Source organism: Gymnogyps californianus, chromosome 22 (genome assembly GCF_018139145.2).
Source record: "Gymnogyps californianus isolate 813 chromosome 22, ASM1813914v2, whole genome shotgun sequence".
NCBI lineage: Eukaryota > Metazoa > Chordata > Aves > Accipitriformes > Cathartidae > Gymnogyps > Gymnogyps californianus.
In genome coordinates, this window is record NC_059492.1 from 4,046,305 (window position 1) to 4,063,524 (window position 17,220).

General features: G+C 46.7%; 1 protein-coding gene across 2 annotated transcripts in view; it reads right to left on the reverse strand.

The window, feature by feature from the left end:
• Window positions 1-1,677, reverse strand: part of RPS6KA1 (ribosomal protein S6 kinase A1) — a 42,335-nt gene extending 40,658 nt beyond the window's left edge. For both annotated transcript variants that reach the window (XM_050909857.1, XM_050909856.1), the window contains exon 1: window positions 1,571-1,677. In XM_050909857.1, the coding sequence (XP_050765814.1) occupies window positions 1,571-1,633 (63 nt within the window). In that variant the 5' untranslated portion in view covers window positions 1,634-1,677. The remainder of the gene's footprint in view (window positions 1-1,570) is intronic.
• Window positions 1,678-17,220: the final 15,543 nt, after the last annotated feature.

Below are 17,220 nucleotides of genomic sequence, written 5' to 3' on the forward strand. Positions count from 1 at the left end.
CGCAGCTGACTCGGGCTGACAAATATACCGGACCCCCCCGGCCGCTTCCGCTCAGAAGAGATCCCATGATGCTGACACAGCGCCTGCCTGGCACCTGGGAGACCTGGGATTAAGGAGTACACGAATCTCGCCCACGGCATTCACCGCCCTGGGCACTGGCATTAGTTTCCTCCCATTACAAGTCTAGTTGCGTTTTCTGGCTTTTCAGGCTATCTTCCTACTTAGGAAGAGAGAAACCACAAATAAAAAGCCCTGTCTCCCAGCAATAACCCACACCCCAGCTCTGGGCACACGACGTGGTTTCAGGAATCACAATCAAGTTGCCGCAGGACTTCCCTCCTCTCCCACCTTCGAGCACAAACCCATCCTCATGACTCAAGCGATGCTTCAGGGCAGATGCTCTTAGCCCACCGCACCTTCGTGCCAGCCGTTTGGCACCCCCAGCACAGGCAGACCCTCGGCACAGCACCCCACCCGCACGGGGGGGGTCCCTAGGAGATGCCGTGCCATATCTGGCTGATAAAAATGAGGCAACCTCACCTCCGATCGCCAGCAGACCTCCCTGCTGTCATTGCAGCAGTGGTGAAATGCTGCCTCCACTCAAAGCAGAGATCTCTTAAGAGGCAATTTTAAACAAGAATGAGCAAGTCTGACCAATTAACCATCGCGACATCCCTAGGCATGATAGAGGAGCATGACAGCATCAAATCCAGCCACAACGACGGGAAAGCACCAAGGTCTGAGTAAAGCGCCTGGAACAAAACCCCCACCATCCCTCTGGTTTCTCCAGGAGAGCTGCTAGTTCCAATTTGGATGAGAAGATGTTTAACTAAAGAGTGCCAGAGCACAGTGCCTCAGCTGGCTGCTCTGCGATGGGCGAAAACTGCTACAAGCTGTCCCTTTATTCTGAAATGGCTGTGATGCAAGCCTGCAGATGTGGACAGATGCTGTGCACCGTCCTGCACATCTGGCTTGGAGGTCTTAATTAGAAGGAAAAGAGCAAAGCAGGAGGGAAAGTGACACAGGACCGTGATCGGAGTTTGAAACACGGGCCTGCGAGAGCAGCTGCGGCTGGCAAGGCGGATAGCGAGGAAGCCTGCAGGAGAAAGACCCAAAATCCGAGACATTTATTCCCTGGGCCTTCAGCGGGGACCCTTTCCTCTATGTCTGGGAAGAGATTTAGGAGCACGCTGCTCACGCTCCCCGAATAATCAAAGCCTGCAAGGGCAGCAGCGGAGCCAGGAAGCCCCTGGCACCCCAGCCCCACGCCGGCTGGAGCCCCGCCGTACACACACCGAGCCCCGGAGCAGCCCCCGGCAGCACACAGCTCCGGCCGGCTGCGACCCCCCGGGCCGCCAAACCACCCCCCGGGGAACGGCACGGGGCGGGGAGCACCGCAGCACCCGCAGCCGGGAGCGGGGGGGGGGGGGTGGAAGGCCGGGCCGGGAGCTCCTTTGTTCGGCGGAGCCCCCGGGGAAGGCGGGGGGGGGTGTGTGGGTGGGGGGTGGCGGCGCGGAGCCCCCCCCCCCGCCCGCCTCGCCGCCGGGAAGGGCCGGTGGCCCCCGCTCACCTCCGTGTCCAGATGCACCAGCTCCATGTTGGGCCAAGGCTCGGCCAGTTGGGCGAGCGGCATGCTGCCGGCGGGCTGCCCCGCGGGGCTCGGCTGGGCTCGGCTGGGCTCGGAGCGGCGCCCCGCGCTGGGCACCGGCTCCCCGGGCCGCGCCGGGAGCGGCGGGGCGGAGCGGGGCGGAGCGGGAGGGCTCCGCCCGCCGAGCTGCGGGGCGGGAGGGGTCTCTGGGCCCGGCGGGTCCCGGGGGAAGGCGAGGCGGTGCTGCGGGGCTGGGGGGGGGGGGGATACCTCCAGCAAGGAGCTAGCCCAAGGCGTGGCGGGTTTATTAAGGGACAAAGATGCCCCATGCAGCTTCTGTGGGTAGCAGGGGTGGTCAGGGATGAGCCCTTCCCTGCCAGCTGCACCCTTCCCACGCGTTTTGCCCTGATAAAATTTTGGATGCAAACAGAGCTTAAAATTGGTGGTAGGGTACTGCTCGCTCCTCGCAAGGTGAGAGGGGCGGTCACTGCGTGCTCATGCCTAGCAAGGGAATCCTCAAGGCACCAAGAACACCCGAACACCAAACATCTCCTGAAAAATACACGGCACCGAGCGTCCCACTCTTCTGTGCCTTGGAAAGATTTATTTTTTCCTCTAGGAGCATCCAGCTGTTTCACCGTACACACAATGCTGCATAGCATCACCAAAAGAAGAGATGGTGAGGATAAACTCGGTGACACAATTCAGATATTGCTGCTTAAAGCAGGAAGCTGCTGTGGGAAATCCGGATTCCAAGTTTGAGATGTGCAATGAGTCACTGCTCATCACCGCCTGCAGTGCCCCCCGCCCCCTTCCCTACAAAACATGGATAAAAAACATATCCACCTTTCTACAGTGTTTGGAGACCCTCAGAGGAAAGGTGCCTTAAGCACACCTGTGCATAATTCATGGCTATTCTCATCTGCTAGGTTTCTCAAATAGGAAAAAGTTTTCTTCTACTCACATTTTACCAAACCCCAAAGCAGCACGTTTTCATGTTTCATTATAAAAATTATTTGTTAACAACAACAACAAAAAAAATCTTTTTAAAAGGGTGCATCACTAAGGGTTGACTTCATCAAGGTGTGGCTGGAAATATTTAATGAGCCTAAGTAAAAGCATATACAGCTGGGGTTTTGCATTCTGAGGGCAGCTGTCCCAGGAAGCTGGGGCTGTACAGCTCTCAGCCCTTAACCTGTTCAGAGAGGGCAGCAAACTCCGAAAAAGCCAAATCAGGACAGAGCCCAGCACTTTGAAAAATTCCAGTTAATCTTCACAGCGCTTGAAGCTAATCTGTAAGTCATCATCAGGACCTGCTTGTGATTTAGGCTAGAGCTGTCATCTTTTTTGCACGTGGGGGAATCGAGTGCAGAAAATTCCCATGGTGACAGTAAGTGTTTGAGCCAAGCCTGAGAACTGCTGTCTCCAAGTCCTGTGCTCGGAGCCCCCCTCTGTGCCATAAGCGTTGGAGCCCCAGATGAAGGCATTAAATAACACAAATCCACCCGACTGGTACTAAGTGAGGTCCTGTTATAGCCAATTAAACTCATGTCACTTACTGTTGGAGCACGCTGAAGCAGATCTTGTGGAGAGTTATTCATTCAGCTCCAAAGCTATCCATAATTTCCCCTTATTGCCTGGTACACGGCGTGCCGTCTGGTTACATCCATCCTCCAGCTGCTGCAACCTGCTTTAAATGGCATCAATAACATGATGATGTCAATACCGGCGTCCCGTTTACCTTCTTCATTTGTTTGCAAAATGCATCTCCCCTTCCTTCTGCTCTGCATGCACGTTAGACAAGTCTGGGGTAGGAATGCAGAGGCGGGTGAGGGTAGGACAGCGCTCTCTGCAGCCTTTCTGGAAGGAGAACAAAATGAGACACTACTTGGTGACCTGCCATGCTTTAACACCAGGCCCCATGAATCCAACCTTTGGACATCACATCCTGGTGCACCTGGAGCTTCCCACTTGGGTGACGAGCCCACAGGGAATATTTAAGCCATAATGCCAGGCACAAAGGCCATTTCCCATTAGGTGACCCACCGAATGCCTCCCAGCTTCCAAGGAGGGTTACGCATGGAAGTCAGGCAGGATCAGGCGCTGAGCAGTTACCTGCAGCAGCTGAGGGAGTAATCTCAGCCAGGCTGGTCTTTTAACTCCTGGGAAATTTCTGCCTCCAAGGTCACGACTGTTATTATAAACAGTAAAAAGAAGATAAAAATAAAAGAAATGACTTTTGAAGTGTTGAAAAGTTATAGGGTGGTACAGTAACCAGTAGAAAAGCAAGTCTTCCTTTTCAAGGTCTCAGTGGAAGGTTAACGGGCAATATCCAGAGGAGCCGTTTGAAAGGCAGAGCAAGGCCTACTGCAATTTGGTGAGGGAAGGGAGACAGGAACCGCTGCTACTTCCACCCCCTGGCAGGTCTATTGAGATGCAGAAAGCCCTTCATATTTCACAGCAGAAAGACAGGCAGGCTGACCGTGAACTTGACAAAAGACAGAAATTGTGAAGCTTTGTGGAGCAATGACTTCTTTAGGCTGGAAGAAAAAGATGGCTCTAAACCCACGGGTACCACTGCACCCAAATAAAACTACCAAATTATCCTGCCCACTTCTTTTAATAAAACAGCAAATTAAAGATATTGGGGAGACCACAAATGACTTGTGCATGATTATTCCCTGCATCTCTGCAGTGACTTTTATGAAAGGCTAGGAGAGGATTTTGCTGAGGTAGCTCTACAGTACCCTCAAAATTATACTAACAACCCCCCAAAAAAGCCTAGGTAATACCACAGCAATTCAGCAGCAATGCTGGGCAGACAAGCTAAGGTCTCTCAAGCCCCAGCTCCAGGACTCAAAGAGAAGCCATTTATCTTCTGATGGAAGCTACCTGTTATCAGACTGACCTTCCCTCGATTCCTGCACCAGATAATGCTGAATTGTAGTTGATTAACAGAACGTGAAACGTGCCACACCGGACGGCTGGTCAGTCCAGGGCAGGATGTTTGGGTAAGAGAAATGAGGTAGTGGTCTCCCCCAGGGTTTATTTCCTAGTCAAGGAACAGCTATAAAAAGCAGCTCCTATCCTGAAAGCAGGGTACAAAAAGTGTTCTTTGGAGTTGAACAGCAGAGCCTGCTGTTTGGGTGAGTGTCATGGCTAAATACAGTGATTAAAACATATATACTGGCATTTTTCTCAGACAGTTGCAGGCTAGGGAGAGCTGCTGCTATGGTAAACGGAGACTCCAGATCAACTGGACGGCCCTTTCGTCAGTATTGCCTTTGCTGAAAATTCAGAATGCCGCGGTTTTAGTTGGGTTTTAAAAACATCAAATCCTCCTCAAATACAATTGTAGATATTTTTGCCTCTGCAGCTGGCTGGCTTTTGGTGTGTAATGTTTTCCTTTTCAGAGAGGTTGACAACATTCGTTAAGCCAGTTATCCCCAAAGAAGCACTTCCAAAGCGGACGTTATCGAGCCTGGTCCTTACCCACATTACCGGATCCAATTTTTCCTCATTATTCCAAAAGCTGCCCAAGTGATTCTCCACCTAACCATACAGTAACCCAGTGCTCCCATGGCTCACCATATCCTTTCTTTTTACCGAAGCCAGGGAGTACCTTTCGTTAACTGCCTGCTTCATGCTACGCTGCTTTTACACATATAAGGAAATGCAAAAAGCTTGCAGGCACAAGAACTCGCAAGGCTGAGTCCCAAATGCCTGCTACAATTTACAGACTCGTGTAATCTGCTTTGTGTTTATGCTAAGACAGTTGTTTAATTAGAGCTCACAGGAATCCCGTTTGTATTTTTAAGATTGACTAATCAGTTCCGTAGTTCATTGTTATCCCCGCTGTACTAATAGGGAAACTGAGTCATGTTTTCAATAGGTTGTCAGGGCAGAACTTGAACTCCACGTCCTGTCTTCTAATCCCCAGCTCTCAATTCACGAGCTCATTTCCTTGCTTCTTCTGCTTTGTTTTGCCACTATGAAGGAAGAGGTGACAGATCACCTTGTTTTGATCCCAGGGACACATTTTTCCTTAGCGTGGTACAAACATCACATTGAAGATATAAAGCAGGGGCCCTGGAAATGAGAAACTTTGGCTGCGTTTAACAGCAGAATTGCTTTTTGCTTTTCTGACAGATTTCTTTCCGTTCCTCAGCATCATGCGCAACTGCAGCTGCCTCGAATGCCAGCGTTTTCTAAGGCAGGTCCAGGCAGCAGTCGGAATGCAGAAACCATCCCACAGCAGGCAGTGGGATGAAGAGCTCCTTGAGGAGCGCAGCCCAGGCAGCTTTCATTCCTCTGAACGGGGTTTGTGCAGACTGAAGGCTTATTCATAGAGCAAACACCTTTAACCTCTGCCGATACTTCCCGCAAAGGTGAGCATCGTGCTACCTTGCTCGGCTCACTTGCATTTCTGAAGGTGTCTAGCATATCTGAAACACTTTCTTTTACAGAATATATTGCATTTTGCCTGCTGGTTCTGCAAACCGACTACCAGCCTGCTAAGCCCACCCTGCTTCTGCGTGGTATTACTGTAAACCGTGCCGTCCCTCCATGGACCAGATCTTCTGAAACATCTCGCAGGGAGCCTCTGGCTGAAGCACATACAGCTCAAGCCAGGGAAGAGTTTTGCTAGCAGAATTAAGCTGTTGGCTCCAGGCAACGCGCTTAATTTGTGAATTTTGCGCCTATCTCTCAGGAACACTGAACTGCAGCCAAGAGGTGCCTTGAGGAGAGGGACTCGTCGGAGCCGGGACGTGCCCTGGGAAGGCAGGGGAGGCAATGGGGAACGAGCCGCCCAGGCAGCGAGGCCATATCTGCTGGTTGTCATGGATACAATCGCTGCCGGTCTCCTGTATCAGTTACCTTCCCTTTCCTGGATGCAAATAAACGAGTGGTGGTCTGCTCCTGGTCCTATGCAGGACACAACCCTTGACCTCCAAACAAAAGGAGAAAATCATCTGTTTCAAACCTAGACATCTCTTCTCAACATCATCTGAGGGGAGAGTGGGAGGTGACTTGCTTTTTCGGTATTCGAACTATGTGAGTCTGATAATGCTCTGCCCAATTGCATTCGGTTCTATCCTAACCTTTGGCTGTCTCCGAGGACCTCAGAGGAGCTGTTTTCACAGTCCATTCAGCCTTTGCTCTCGCTCAGCCTTTTGGATTCATGACAAGCTGCTACGGACTTGGACTCTGCCGGCTGCACGCGCTTGCTGTTGCCTTAGCACACACACACCCGGGCAGAACTCTGCAGGCTCCAGTGACTTCAGCTCCCTGTTTGAAAGGAAAAACGAGAGGTCAAGTGTGGCTCAAACTACATCTGGAAAAGGCTTTTACAAAACCCCACATAAAATACAACCAATTGCTTTATTTTTTAACTTTAATTTTGAAAGCAGGTTTGGAGTTCAGGTGGTAAGTTATTTAGAGCAAGTTATCCAGCAAATTTTGGTTTTATTAGCATACAGATATGTTTGTAGTTTATTTCAGCGTAGCGCTATGTGAGGGAGTGATAACATGAAAGAGAAAACTATTAGAAACTGTAAACAGAAGTGAAACTGCCAGGCCTGTTTTCACTGTCACCTAGCCAGGGAGAAAGCTGAGTAAACAACAGTGCTAAGTACAGTCGTTTTTTATGGTTCTTTTAGGTTTAAGAACTTGTAAACAAGTGATGGGGCTTTTAAGTGGATACAAATAGTTTTGTGCTACTTACAGAGCACACAGGTCCCAGTTTCTCCAGACAGGGTAGGGGAAAACAAAAGCACATTTCAACAGAAACTCGGCTCCAGCGAGGAGAAAATGTCATTCCAGTGTTCGCAGTCTCAAGCCTACATCATGCAACTGAACAAGTCTCGTCCTGCTTAACAGAGGGCACACACAAATACCCGTTCCTAATTACCCCATTCCACAGTTTGCGACGCCATCATTCAAAGTTAAAAAAAAAAAAAAAGAAAAAAAAGAAACCATTTCAAAATTGGAAGTGAATTTCAGAAATCCTGATGAGAAGCCTAAAGACCCCAGTAAACTATTTTCCTTAGGGGGAAAAAACAAACTTTATTTCTGATTTGTTTAAGACTGAGATACTCATGACTGGCAGTATTTTACTTCTCAGTCCTCTTACAAAACAGAGACTGTTGTACACGTCCTGTCTTGAAAAGCCACATCCCCAAAATAACCAGAGAAATAAACTTCCAAAAGATGAGAAATGACCCTGACTGGGAATATTTTGGCCTAACGACCAATTGTATTACATAGGAAGACAGAATACAAGCATGATTTTTGAGAGGTGTGGGACAGAGGTGCCTTCATCATTTAGGGAGAGAGAAGCAGGTCTCCAACTTCTCTTCTAATAACACTTGTTTTCTGTATTTTAGAAACTGCTTAAGGCAGCACAGATATGACTCAGCTGGCTTGCATGGTCAGGTAGCAGGTACATCTACACAGTGCCTAATGGCTTCCTTGTTGGGGAGTGAACAAAAGGCACAGCAGGTTCAGGGATGTCAGAAACCCGATTACCTGGCAAAAGAAAATCTATCTGTCCCCCATCAAGATTACAAACCCCCCCAGATTCTGGAGTTAGCGAGGCTCTTAGATATTTTGCAGTGTTGCATGTCTCGCAGCACACCGTAAAATGGTGCAGAAATACAAGGTTGGTACTTTGCTGCTCGACTATTTAAATTGCTCTTTTCCTCCTCTCACCTTCATGATGAGTAAAGGAAGGGAGCTTGGAGACTGCTCTTTAGACATTCTTCTTTCCAAAAGAGGCACTTGTGGTTTATATTAGCAATGTAAGGACTGTCCAGCTGGGCCTTTTCTGGCTCTCTGAGGAGAGGCTTGGTACGTTTCTCGGTGAGTTTACTTAGAGTACTTACACCTCTGCTGATGAGGGAGGAACCACTTGATCCTTAACTAGAAAAATCCTCTTTCAGAATTATTCTCTAGTGCCCATATAAGCATTCAAAGTTCAGCCCAAAGGGTTTTCCGTTAGCAGGCTAAAAATCTGCCTGCCTGATTCGTGTGTGCTGCTCTCATTTCATTGTCATACTCCAGAACTGCTCACAAAAGATGATTTCTAACATCAAAAGCAAGAAGCTTACTTTTATCTTTCTTCCGCTAAACTTTGTGGGCACCCGTGTGATCAAAAGCCACCTCTTTGTTACGCTGTGGCTGTGTCTTTCCTCTGTCCCTGTAAAGAGGGGAGGGTAGCGTTGCTCAGATGGTAAAGTTTTACCACTGGGGACTAAATATCTTTTATAGAGAAATGTGTCCCAACATTCATATTCAAGAATTCATAAAATAAGCACATAAAAAATTTAAAATAATCAAAGACTGCTCAATGCACAGAAAAACCGCCAGCACCCAGAGTGCTCAAGGGACACACCCTCACTGTCGGTGGGGCAGGCAGTGGGACCTCCTGTCTCGCTCACCTCTGCTTTGCTCGCACGTGTGTCTCCAGCCACTGAGTAACAGTAATTTACAAAGTAAAAACTTGATGCAACAGGTATTTTGTCACCCAATGGATAGATAAAAGCTTCAGTGCATGCTGCGTTCTATCAATACAGGTTTTTCCAGAGGCAGTGAGCATTTTAAAAGGTTCCAACTCTGGAAGCTGGTTTGAGTTTTGCCGCTGACTTCAGTGACAGCAAAAATGAGACTTGTATGGTAGGTAACGACTCCTTTCACCCTTTTCCTGTGGGAAGTCAGATATTTGCTCACCACCTGGTTTCAGAAAGTCCTGGCCAGCCCTCCTGTCTTATTTTTCTATTTACAGTCTGCACAGAATAATTTTCCCCCTCAACCTAAGAAGCCACTAACATAATGTTGGAGATAAATGTCCTGTGGCAGCAGCCCAGCATAAGATACGGTGGAAATAGGGTCAGTGTGTTGGAAATGGATAACAAATAACATCTGATGTAACGTTATTTAACTCCAAAGTCTTCTCTCAAATATTAGGACTCTGGGGTATGCTACAGTCCTCAAAATAGTACAAGAAACATAGTGCTATTAGCTGTTAACACTCAGTAACATCATATACTTGTTGAAAGGTAATATTGATCAACAGAGATGGAAAACAGCTTTTTGGCAGCTGTTTGCCAGCTCCTTGGAAATTAATATGGGAGTCAATTATCAATGGACAAATGTCCCTTCTACAAGATCACCAGCTCACTTCTGGCACAAGCTCGCCTGCTGCCAGAAGCGTTTCGGAAGAGGAAGATACAGGCAGAAATGGATGGGTTTAAATATCATTCCTATACAGACAGACACAGATGGGTTTAAATATCATCGCTATGGCCTTAGAAATTAATTGTTCAGTAAAGTGAAAGGTTGATGTGAGAAAGCAAACCAGTCTGGATCAAGAACAGGGTAAATCAGCCTACCCAGAGTATGGGTTAGTTACCCCTTAGGGTCCTGCAGTTCTTAGCACCAGTCACGGGGAAAATTGAGTTATTTGCCTCCCAGTGTAAGATGGGGACTGTGTCTGAAATGCAAAAAATCTGCAGAACCTGAGTGTGGGTGAGGTGGCGATGCTGGAAGAATCCCTCTTGCGAGGAAAGCCCGGTATTGCACAGAGACTTACATAAGGCAGCCATGCATGGGAACTGCTGCTGGGTTAGCTGCACCCAAGTGCCAAGAAGCCACAGTTCTGTCTTCACCTACGTCTGGTTGTGTCATGACCTGCCTGCTCAGACATCATTTCTTCACACTGGGCAGGAACTCAACGCCTCTGATTTCAAAAAATAAATCATTGCACTTCTCACCGCTCTGGTGCACAAAGGCAGCGAATGCACAAACCCAGTGCCGAGCACACAGCATGTGAGAAGGACCTTGGGATGACATTGGGGTGTTTTATCTTAAACAATCTGTTTACTCATGTGTGCAAGCCAGGCAGCGTATAGAATATGACCTAGCTGGGGCCAGAACACTTCAGTCCAAGCAGCGTGCTCGCTCAGGCGGCTGTGGGGCTGCCAGCCCGACCAGCTCCGTGAATGACAGGAGGAAAGGGTCTATCGGCATCCCCAATTCTGGGCTGAGCTGCCCTATTGTTTTCCTCCCCAAACACAAATTGTAAGCTCAGCTGAAGGCTGGCTCACTCTTCCTTTGCTGAAATTGTTCATTTACTGAGTTAATCAATAAACCAGAGTCCCAAAGCATTCCCATGCAAACAGATAAGAACCCTGGTCTGCTCATTTTGCTAATCACTGTAGGTTTGTTATCTAGGAACTAGCAGGGCATGGTGACAGGGCCTGTTTAATGGAGACATGTGAATAAAATCTACATCATATTTTTCAGTACAGTGCACACTCAGATGTCCCTGAAACATTTGGTTTCAATGTTTCCTACATCTTCATGCCACAGCATTTATACTTGTGACTGGAAATCTCTGCCTTCTGCCTCTTCCCTATAATTCTGGGTGGTGTTTTGCCCACTTCATCCAATAAAGGCATAAATCCCCGCCCCAGTAAATGCATAAATCCCTGCCCCAAGCAGGTACTGAGAACTGAAGAAAAGGAATGAGTTTGGCTTACCAGGAGCTCATCTTTCCATTTTGCATCCCCTTCAAGGAAGTATCATGAGGGTGTCAAGTGCTTCACATGCAATCTCGCCAACTCTAGGAAGCAGCCACTTCCTTTCCAACTTTACACACTGCTCCTCGGTAAAGGTAAACATGGAAAGCATGTGTTAGAAGGAGATAACCCAATGACTAAGGTATTTCATAATGTAAAAGGTGAAGGAAAAACAGCTCTCTGCAATTGATGGCATTACTTCAGCCCAATACACGTTATAGGATGGCATTCTGTGAGACTTAACAAATGCAATGCTGGTAAAAGTTGCTGGCTAGCAAACTGAGCACAGAGTTTTACAGCATCAGAAAAATCACGCTAGTTAGACTTTTAAGGAGCATTGTGAATTAGCACAAGTATTACAATTCGATTTCCTAGATTTAGCTTGTAGAGAAAAAGCACACGCACTCAAAATACTGGCATACAAAAGCAAAAGGAGACATGAAAAAAAGCACAGGAAGCTTTTCAATAAAGTATTATTTCTTTGAACAATACAATTTATTCTGTAATCTCAGGCTGAAGATTCAGCAAGTCTGATATAAGTAGTTTGTGCCAACAAGCCTAAAAGTGATCAGGCTTATACGATACCTATTTAAATCCGGGTTTAGGATAAAGTATCCCTTCCCCAGTTGAGGACAAATGAGATGGACAGCGGCAGCTCTAGTTTAGGCTTAAACTTTCAGGACATGTGCCACAGCAGCTGCAATAACCGCCTGAGGAAGAAAAGGAATGGCCCAGTGATTCTTAAAATAGAATTTGGGAAGCCTAAGTTCAAAGGCTTGCTATACCATGGATAGGTTCCTGTGAGATGTCAGCTATGCCTGTAAACCGATGATGAATTGAGCACTCCATCTGGGTTTCAAGCAAAAACATAACAAAAACTGGACAGCAGTCGCATACTGTGATTGTATAGATACATTAGAGAGGCTCAGAGGGGACTCACACTGCTCAGGCGATTATCGTTTCTCTAATGCTGATCCTCCGAAGGCGGCAGAAGAGCAGGGCGATGGAGGTGGCTGGATGAGCACTTTTCCTGCTGTCTAAAAGCGAATAACACACATTAGATTGTGACAAACCAGGCTCCAGTCTCCCAAGTTTGCTAACAGGCAGCTTGTGCTGCGTTTGGACGCTGCCTGCCATTTGTTGGCTTCCGAGCACCGATTCTGTGTTTCCTGGTACCACCGTGTGGTGAAGGGAAGGAAAAGGCTGTTAATCAAAGCAGCGTTAACGAGATAGACAGCACTACTTACTTTTGAAACCATGGGTATTTTTTGCAAGAAAAATTAATTCAGTATCAATGGAATTTTCCTTCCTTGAGTTCTGCAGGGCTTGCCAACACGGAAGCTAATTTGATCACGGTATGGCAGGGAAACCTGGGCATCTCGAACCAGGCTGCAGTCCAACAAAACCTATTCACCAAACACCCACAACATAGTAACAATCTCTGGTATTATCTCCAGTAAGAAGGAAATTACGAGAAAAACTAATTTAATTGCCTAAGTTTACAATCAGCCCTCAGGCTAGACTCAGAACCCCCAATAGACGTACATTCAGTTCTTATATTAAGATAACACTTACTTCCATCAACAACAAGCACCGAGATACACTTCATTAGAATAAAGGCAAACAAAATCTCCTGTCTGGGCAATGCTAAAAGAGTAATCTAGTGTAACTAGATTAACAGTAATCTAATAGTAACTCCTCTCTTGCTTCATGATTGCTGTATACACTCACCTCTTCACAGCAACAGCAACCAACAAGCTTGAGAGCAGGGGAGAGCTGTTGCCCAGAGGGAAATTTGTTAAAAATCCAAAAGCAAACTCAGTGGGATAATTGAGTAAGATAAAATGAAATCCACTATCAAATCTGTTTAGAAGGGGAAACGTAGAAAGTTTGGGGTTTAAGTATCTGGTAGCAAAATGCCAAGTCTCCCAGTACCTGCAGGTGCTTTGGCGGGTGGAGTGACAAGATGTTCCACACCCGGGTCATCTGCAGCCACTGTAGGACCGTTCCTTCTACATTCTCTTAGTACTTTCTCCAGGCTGGTTTTATGTACTTAAGGCAATTAAATGTTCTTGTTCGGAGGCTTTAATGCGTTATAACAGTTCTCACATTCAGGAAGTTTTCCCTGATGTTTTCTGTTGCTGTTTCTTCTGCCACACCATGGATTTTCTGCACCCTAAAAATTCCCTTTGCAAGGAGACGGTTAAAAACCAAAAAGATTGTTAAAACAGTTTTTTAAAAAAAACCCAGCCTTTCACATTAGAAGTCTTCCTAACGCCAACTTAGTAAAGCTCTTTATTAGTCGGTATGTCATCCTCATTAGCCTCAATCAAACTTTACTCAGAATCAGCTCCCCCTGTGCCATCTCCTTCCCATCCCTTGCAAATGAGGATGGGCTCGCACTGTAAATTGTGAGTTTAACTCTAGCTCCATTTCATCTCTGCGAACTGCAGGATAAGGACCCATTTCTCAGAAATTATAGTCAGCAATATTAGTCCCTGGGTATGGTATTACCATATCTGGGATGATTTAGGGACGGCAAAATCCCTGTGCCATCAAGCTAGGTGATTCTTCTGACACAAATGATCCTGCAACTCAATATTCACTGGGTGCACTCACTGAAATTTAGTCCGTTTTCCTTCTTTGTTCCTTTTCATACCTACCCATGGCAGGGCTCAGCCGATGTGAGGAGTGTACCGTCACTTTTTCCAAATATAACTGAGCTCTGTGAATGCAAGATGAAAACTACTGCAGGAGGAAATTATCCTGAAACTCAAAACTGTTAATCCAAGGGCATTGCACTGGGAGGAGCAGGGACAGGGGGTTGTCGCTCCTGGGGAGTCTTCCCAACACGATTTAGTTCACTTGTTCTTATGTTTTTTTAGCCCAATCCACTTTCACTTGAAAGTAAAAACATGGTTGGCGTAAAGGTGGTCCTGTAGGATTACGGTAAGTGACTCAGTGGCCTGCAACTAGCTCACATTAACTTCCACTCAGTTTTAATCGTCACCTAGTACACTGCTTTGGGGGAGTCCAGAGACTTTCCTCTATCATTTCTCAGTAATCTAAATGTTCTTAAGACCCCAGCAAAAATCTAAAGTATTAGGAAAAGAAGAATCATCCACAGGCTCCGCTGGAAGCCTGCCAAAGGTTTCAGCGCCGTTAAGAACATGGCCATTCTTTGCAATCTTACCTATTAAGAGGCAAATAAATGATAGCAGCAGATTGGGTCTATTTCCCAGATAATTTGTGCTGAAATTAATAAACTGATAAACAATTTAGTGGCATGGCCACTAATTTTATATGGATTTAAACCATAGTGGTACACAACTACTTCTTCAAGGCCTGATAAGGAACACTGAACCTACTCATTTGCCTTCCTATTGTCAGTGGTGACTTTCTGGATCCTGGATGCGGCTGTTCCCCTTTGCATACAAGCAGCTGCAACTCCCAGCAACAGGTTCCCCCGGCATACTGCATCAGGCACTGTACATCTCTTGTGCAAGTCAAGTTTTTCTGTAAGAGGATGGATAAAACGAAGGTGGGAAAGGTATCAGACAGCAGAACAAGAAAAATTATCATGTCAATTGACAGTGAATGTTCAGAACTGAGGTAATTAGCAGAAAGACAAAAAGCTTTCGTGTCTTATTTTAAGTACAGGACACATCCAACGTACCCAGCACTGCCTAACAGCCTAGCACAGCTTTCAAGACATATCGTAACCACGTAAAATGAAGTGATACAGCTGTCCAACCATTACCAGGATCCCGGCTGACCTACCCTTCCAAAATGTCATTGCTGGTCCTCAAGATAGCAACATTTGAGAAGCATTGAAGAACAGTGGACAAAAAACGGAGGATGACGTCTTCCTCAACAGAGACGAATTCCTAGATAGGATACTTGAGCAAAGCCCAGGAATGCAACCCAGCTCTGACGGCACGATTTGTCTCTGCACCTAGTACTTGTATTTTTACCTGAAGTTAGCGTAATCCATGGCCTTTCCTAATCATCAGCTGCAAGAGGGAACTGTTGTTGTGCATTCCCACGAGTTTTTTTAAAGCTCGAATCCTCAGCTTGATTTAAAATACGCTCTTTTAAGTCAGAAAATAGTTGCACATTACTGCATAGCACTGGTACCCTCCAACAGGAGATCACTAGGTAGTTTTTCACGTCAGCTTTGTTTCCATCAAACACTGGTGGTCGCCAGTTTTTGTAAGCTCAAACAAATAGGACAAAACACATGCTAATGCAAAGACCACCTGACAGGCCAGCTTTTTAAATGCACCCGGCAGCATAAATCACATTCCCAGACGATACACAGAGACAATTTTCCATGTAAAATGATTACGATTTAACAGAAAAACTTATTTTTAGCTTAAGGCGTTCTGGCAGCTGGAGATGCAGATTTGTGGCTATTCTAACCACTAAACATGCATGGATTGCAGCACAGCGTTGCCTGCTCTTTAGCTTTTAATTTACAGAACTAATTAGTTGGATTTACTGTCTTTAGCATCCCTTACCCTCTATTTGCTTAAAGAGAAATAGATGAGCCCTGCACGTCAAGTCAAGCCCAACAGGCCAATAACTCCAGCACAAGGGCAAATCCAGTGGGAAACACCTTAGATGTAGCAAGAGGTTCAAATCTTGCAGCACCGAATATATGCATCACTTACAATGCAGAGAAGAGACAAGCAGAACCCTCGCCTAGCCACGGCACAGATCATCCAGGGGGGTTCAAACTTCTCTAGCAACTTTTACACGTATGGAGGAGAGCGGACGTTCTGCTCAGCAAGTAGATTCCAGACCAGGATAAAGAAAAATACCGGAGTTTTGTAGCAAAAATGAAAGCGTCAATACTTTCCAAAGCGTATTACGGCATCAGCATGAAGTAACGCGTGTGGCAAAGACATTAAGGCAGTCGATTCAGTACATCCGAGATGTAATGAGGTTTGGAAGTTCACCGGTTAGCAGTAAGATAGCACAGCTGAGTAACTACAGAGGAACTTACGTGGCAGTTACCACATAAAATAATCATTTTCCTGCTCGGCTGGAGAAAACGTCCTGTACAGTAACGCACAGGACAGCAACGCACAGTTTAGGCTTCTAGGTATTGAAAAGATTAAGTAATAGTTAAGCAGTAAGTTCTTCAACAAAAAGCAACCCTGCAATTACACTTTATTAGCAGTACTTTATTTAATGACTAGGGGATGAAGAGACCTTCCAAACCACAAAGATGCTCGCAGAGAACACCAGAGCATTCCAGTTGGCAACCCGGCCAGCGGCAACCCGTTCAAAACGCGACTCGTTTGGAACTGCTCGCTCTCTTTGTAGAAGCCCAACAACGTAAGGCTCTGCGAAGGCAAGGTAGGCTATTTCAAAATTTCTGATTTTAGAACATTTAATTAAAATACTATTTTAATGTCATGATAATTACATTATCAGGTGAAATCCCAATTTCACCACCCAGAGAGCGCTTACAGCATCACCCGGGTTGTGACAGAGTCTCAGACCATTCCATTCCACAGCCTCGAGGCTCACCTCCCTCTGGCACTTGAAAATTGAGACTCACTGGGACATCCAGAGTTCAAAACCTGCCATCAGCCCTCTCGCTCGGGGGCCTGAACTGCTCTTGCTCCCTGCGACGAGAGCGCCTCTCCCGCAGGACGGGGCAGAGCAAACCAGAGCAACATCACGACACCGTTAACAGCCTTTCTCTTGGAAATCCTCGACTCACTTTCTGCTTTGCCCCGACACCTCAACCCCACATGCGGGTGTTCCAGGGCCTCTCACAAAGCTGCACCTCTTGGAGAACACCCCGGGCAGTTAACAACCTCTTCTCCCTGTTCCCGTTGCTGGGGACCTGCAGCCTCGCAGCAGCTGCATCCTGCTGCTCAGCGGCTCAAGCAAGTTGTCAGTATTTTTGTTGGCCGTTTCTAAGCTGCTGCTTCTGGGTGGGGTATACGCGAGATTATTAAACATTGTTTTTCTTACATTTGCTAGGGCAAATGTAAGATGTACCAGCTACGCCAATGCAAGATGGAAAAGTAGTTCCTG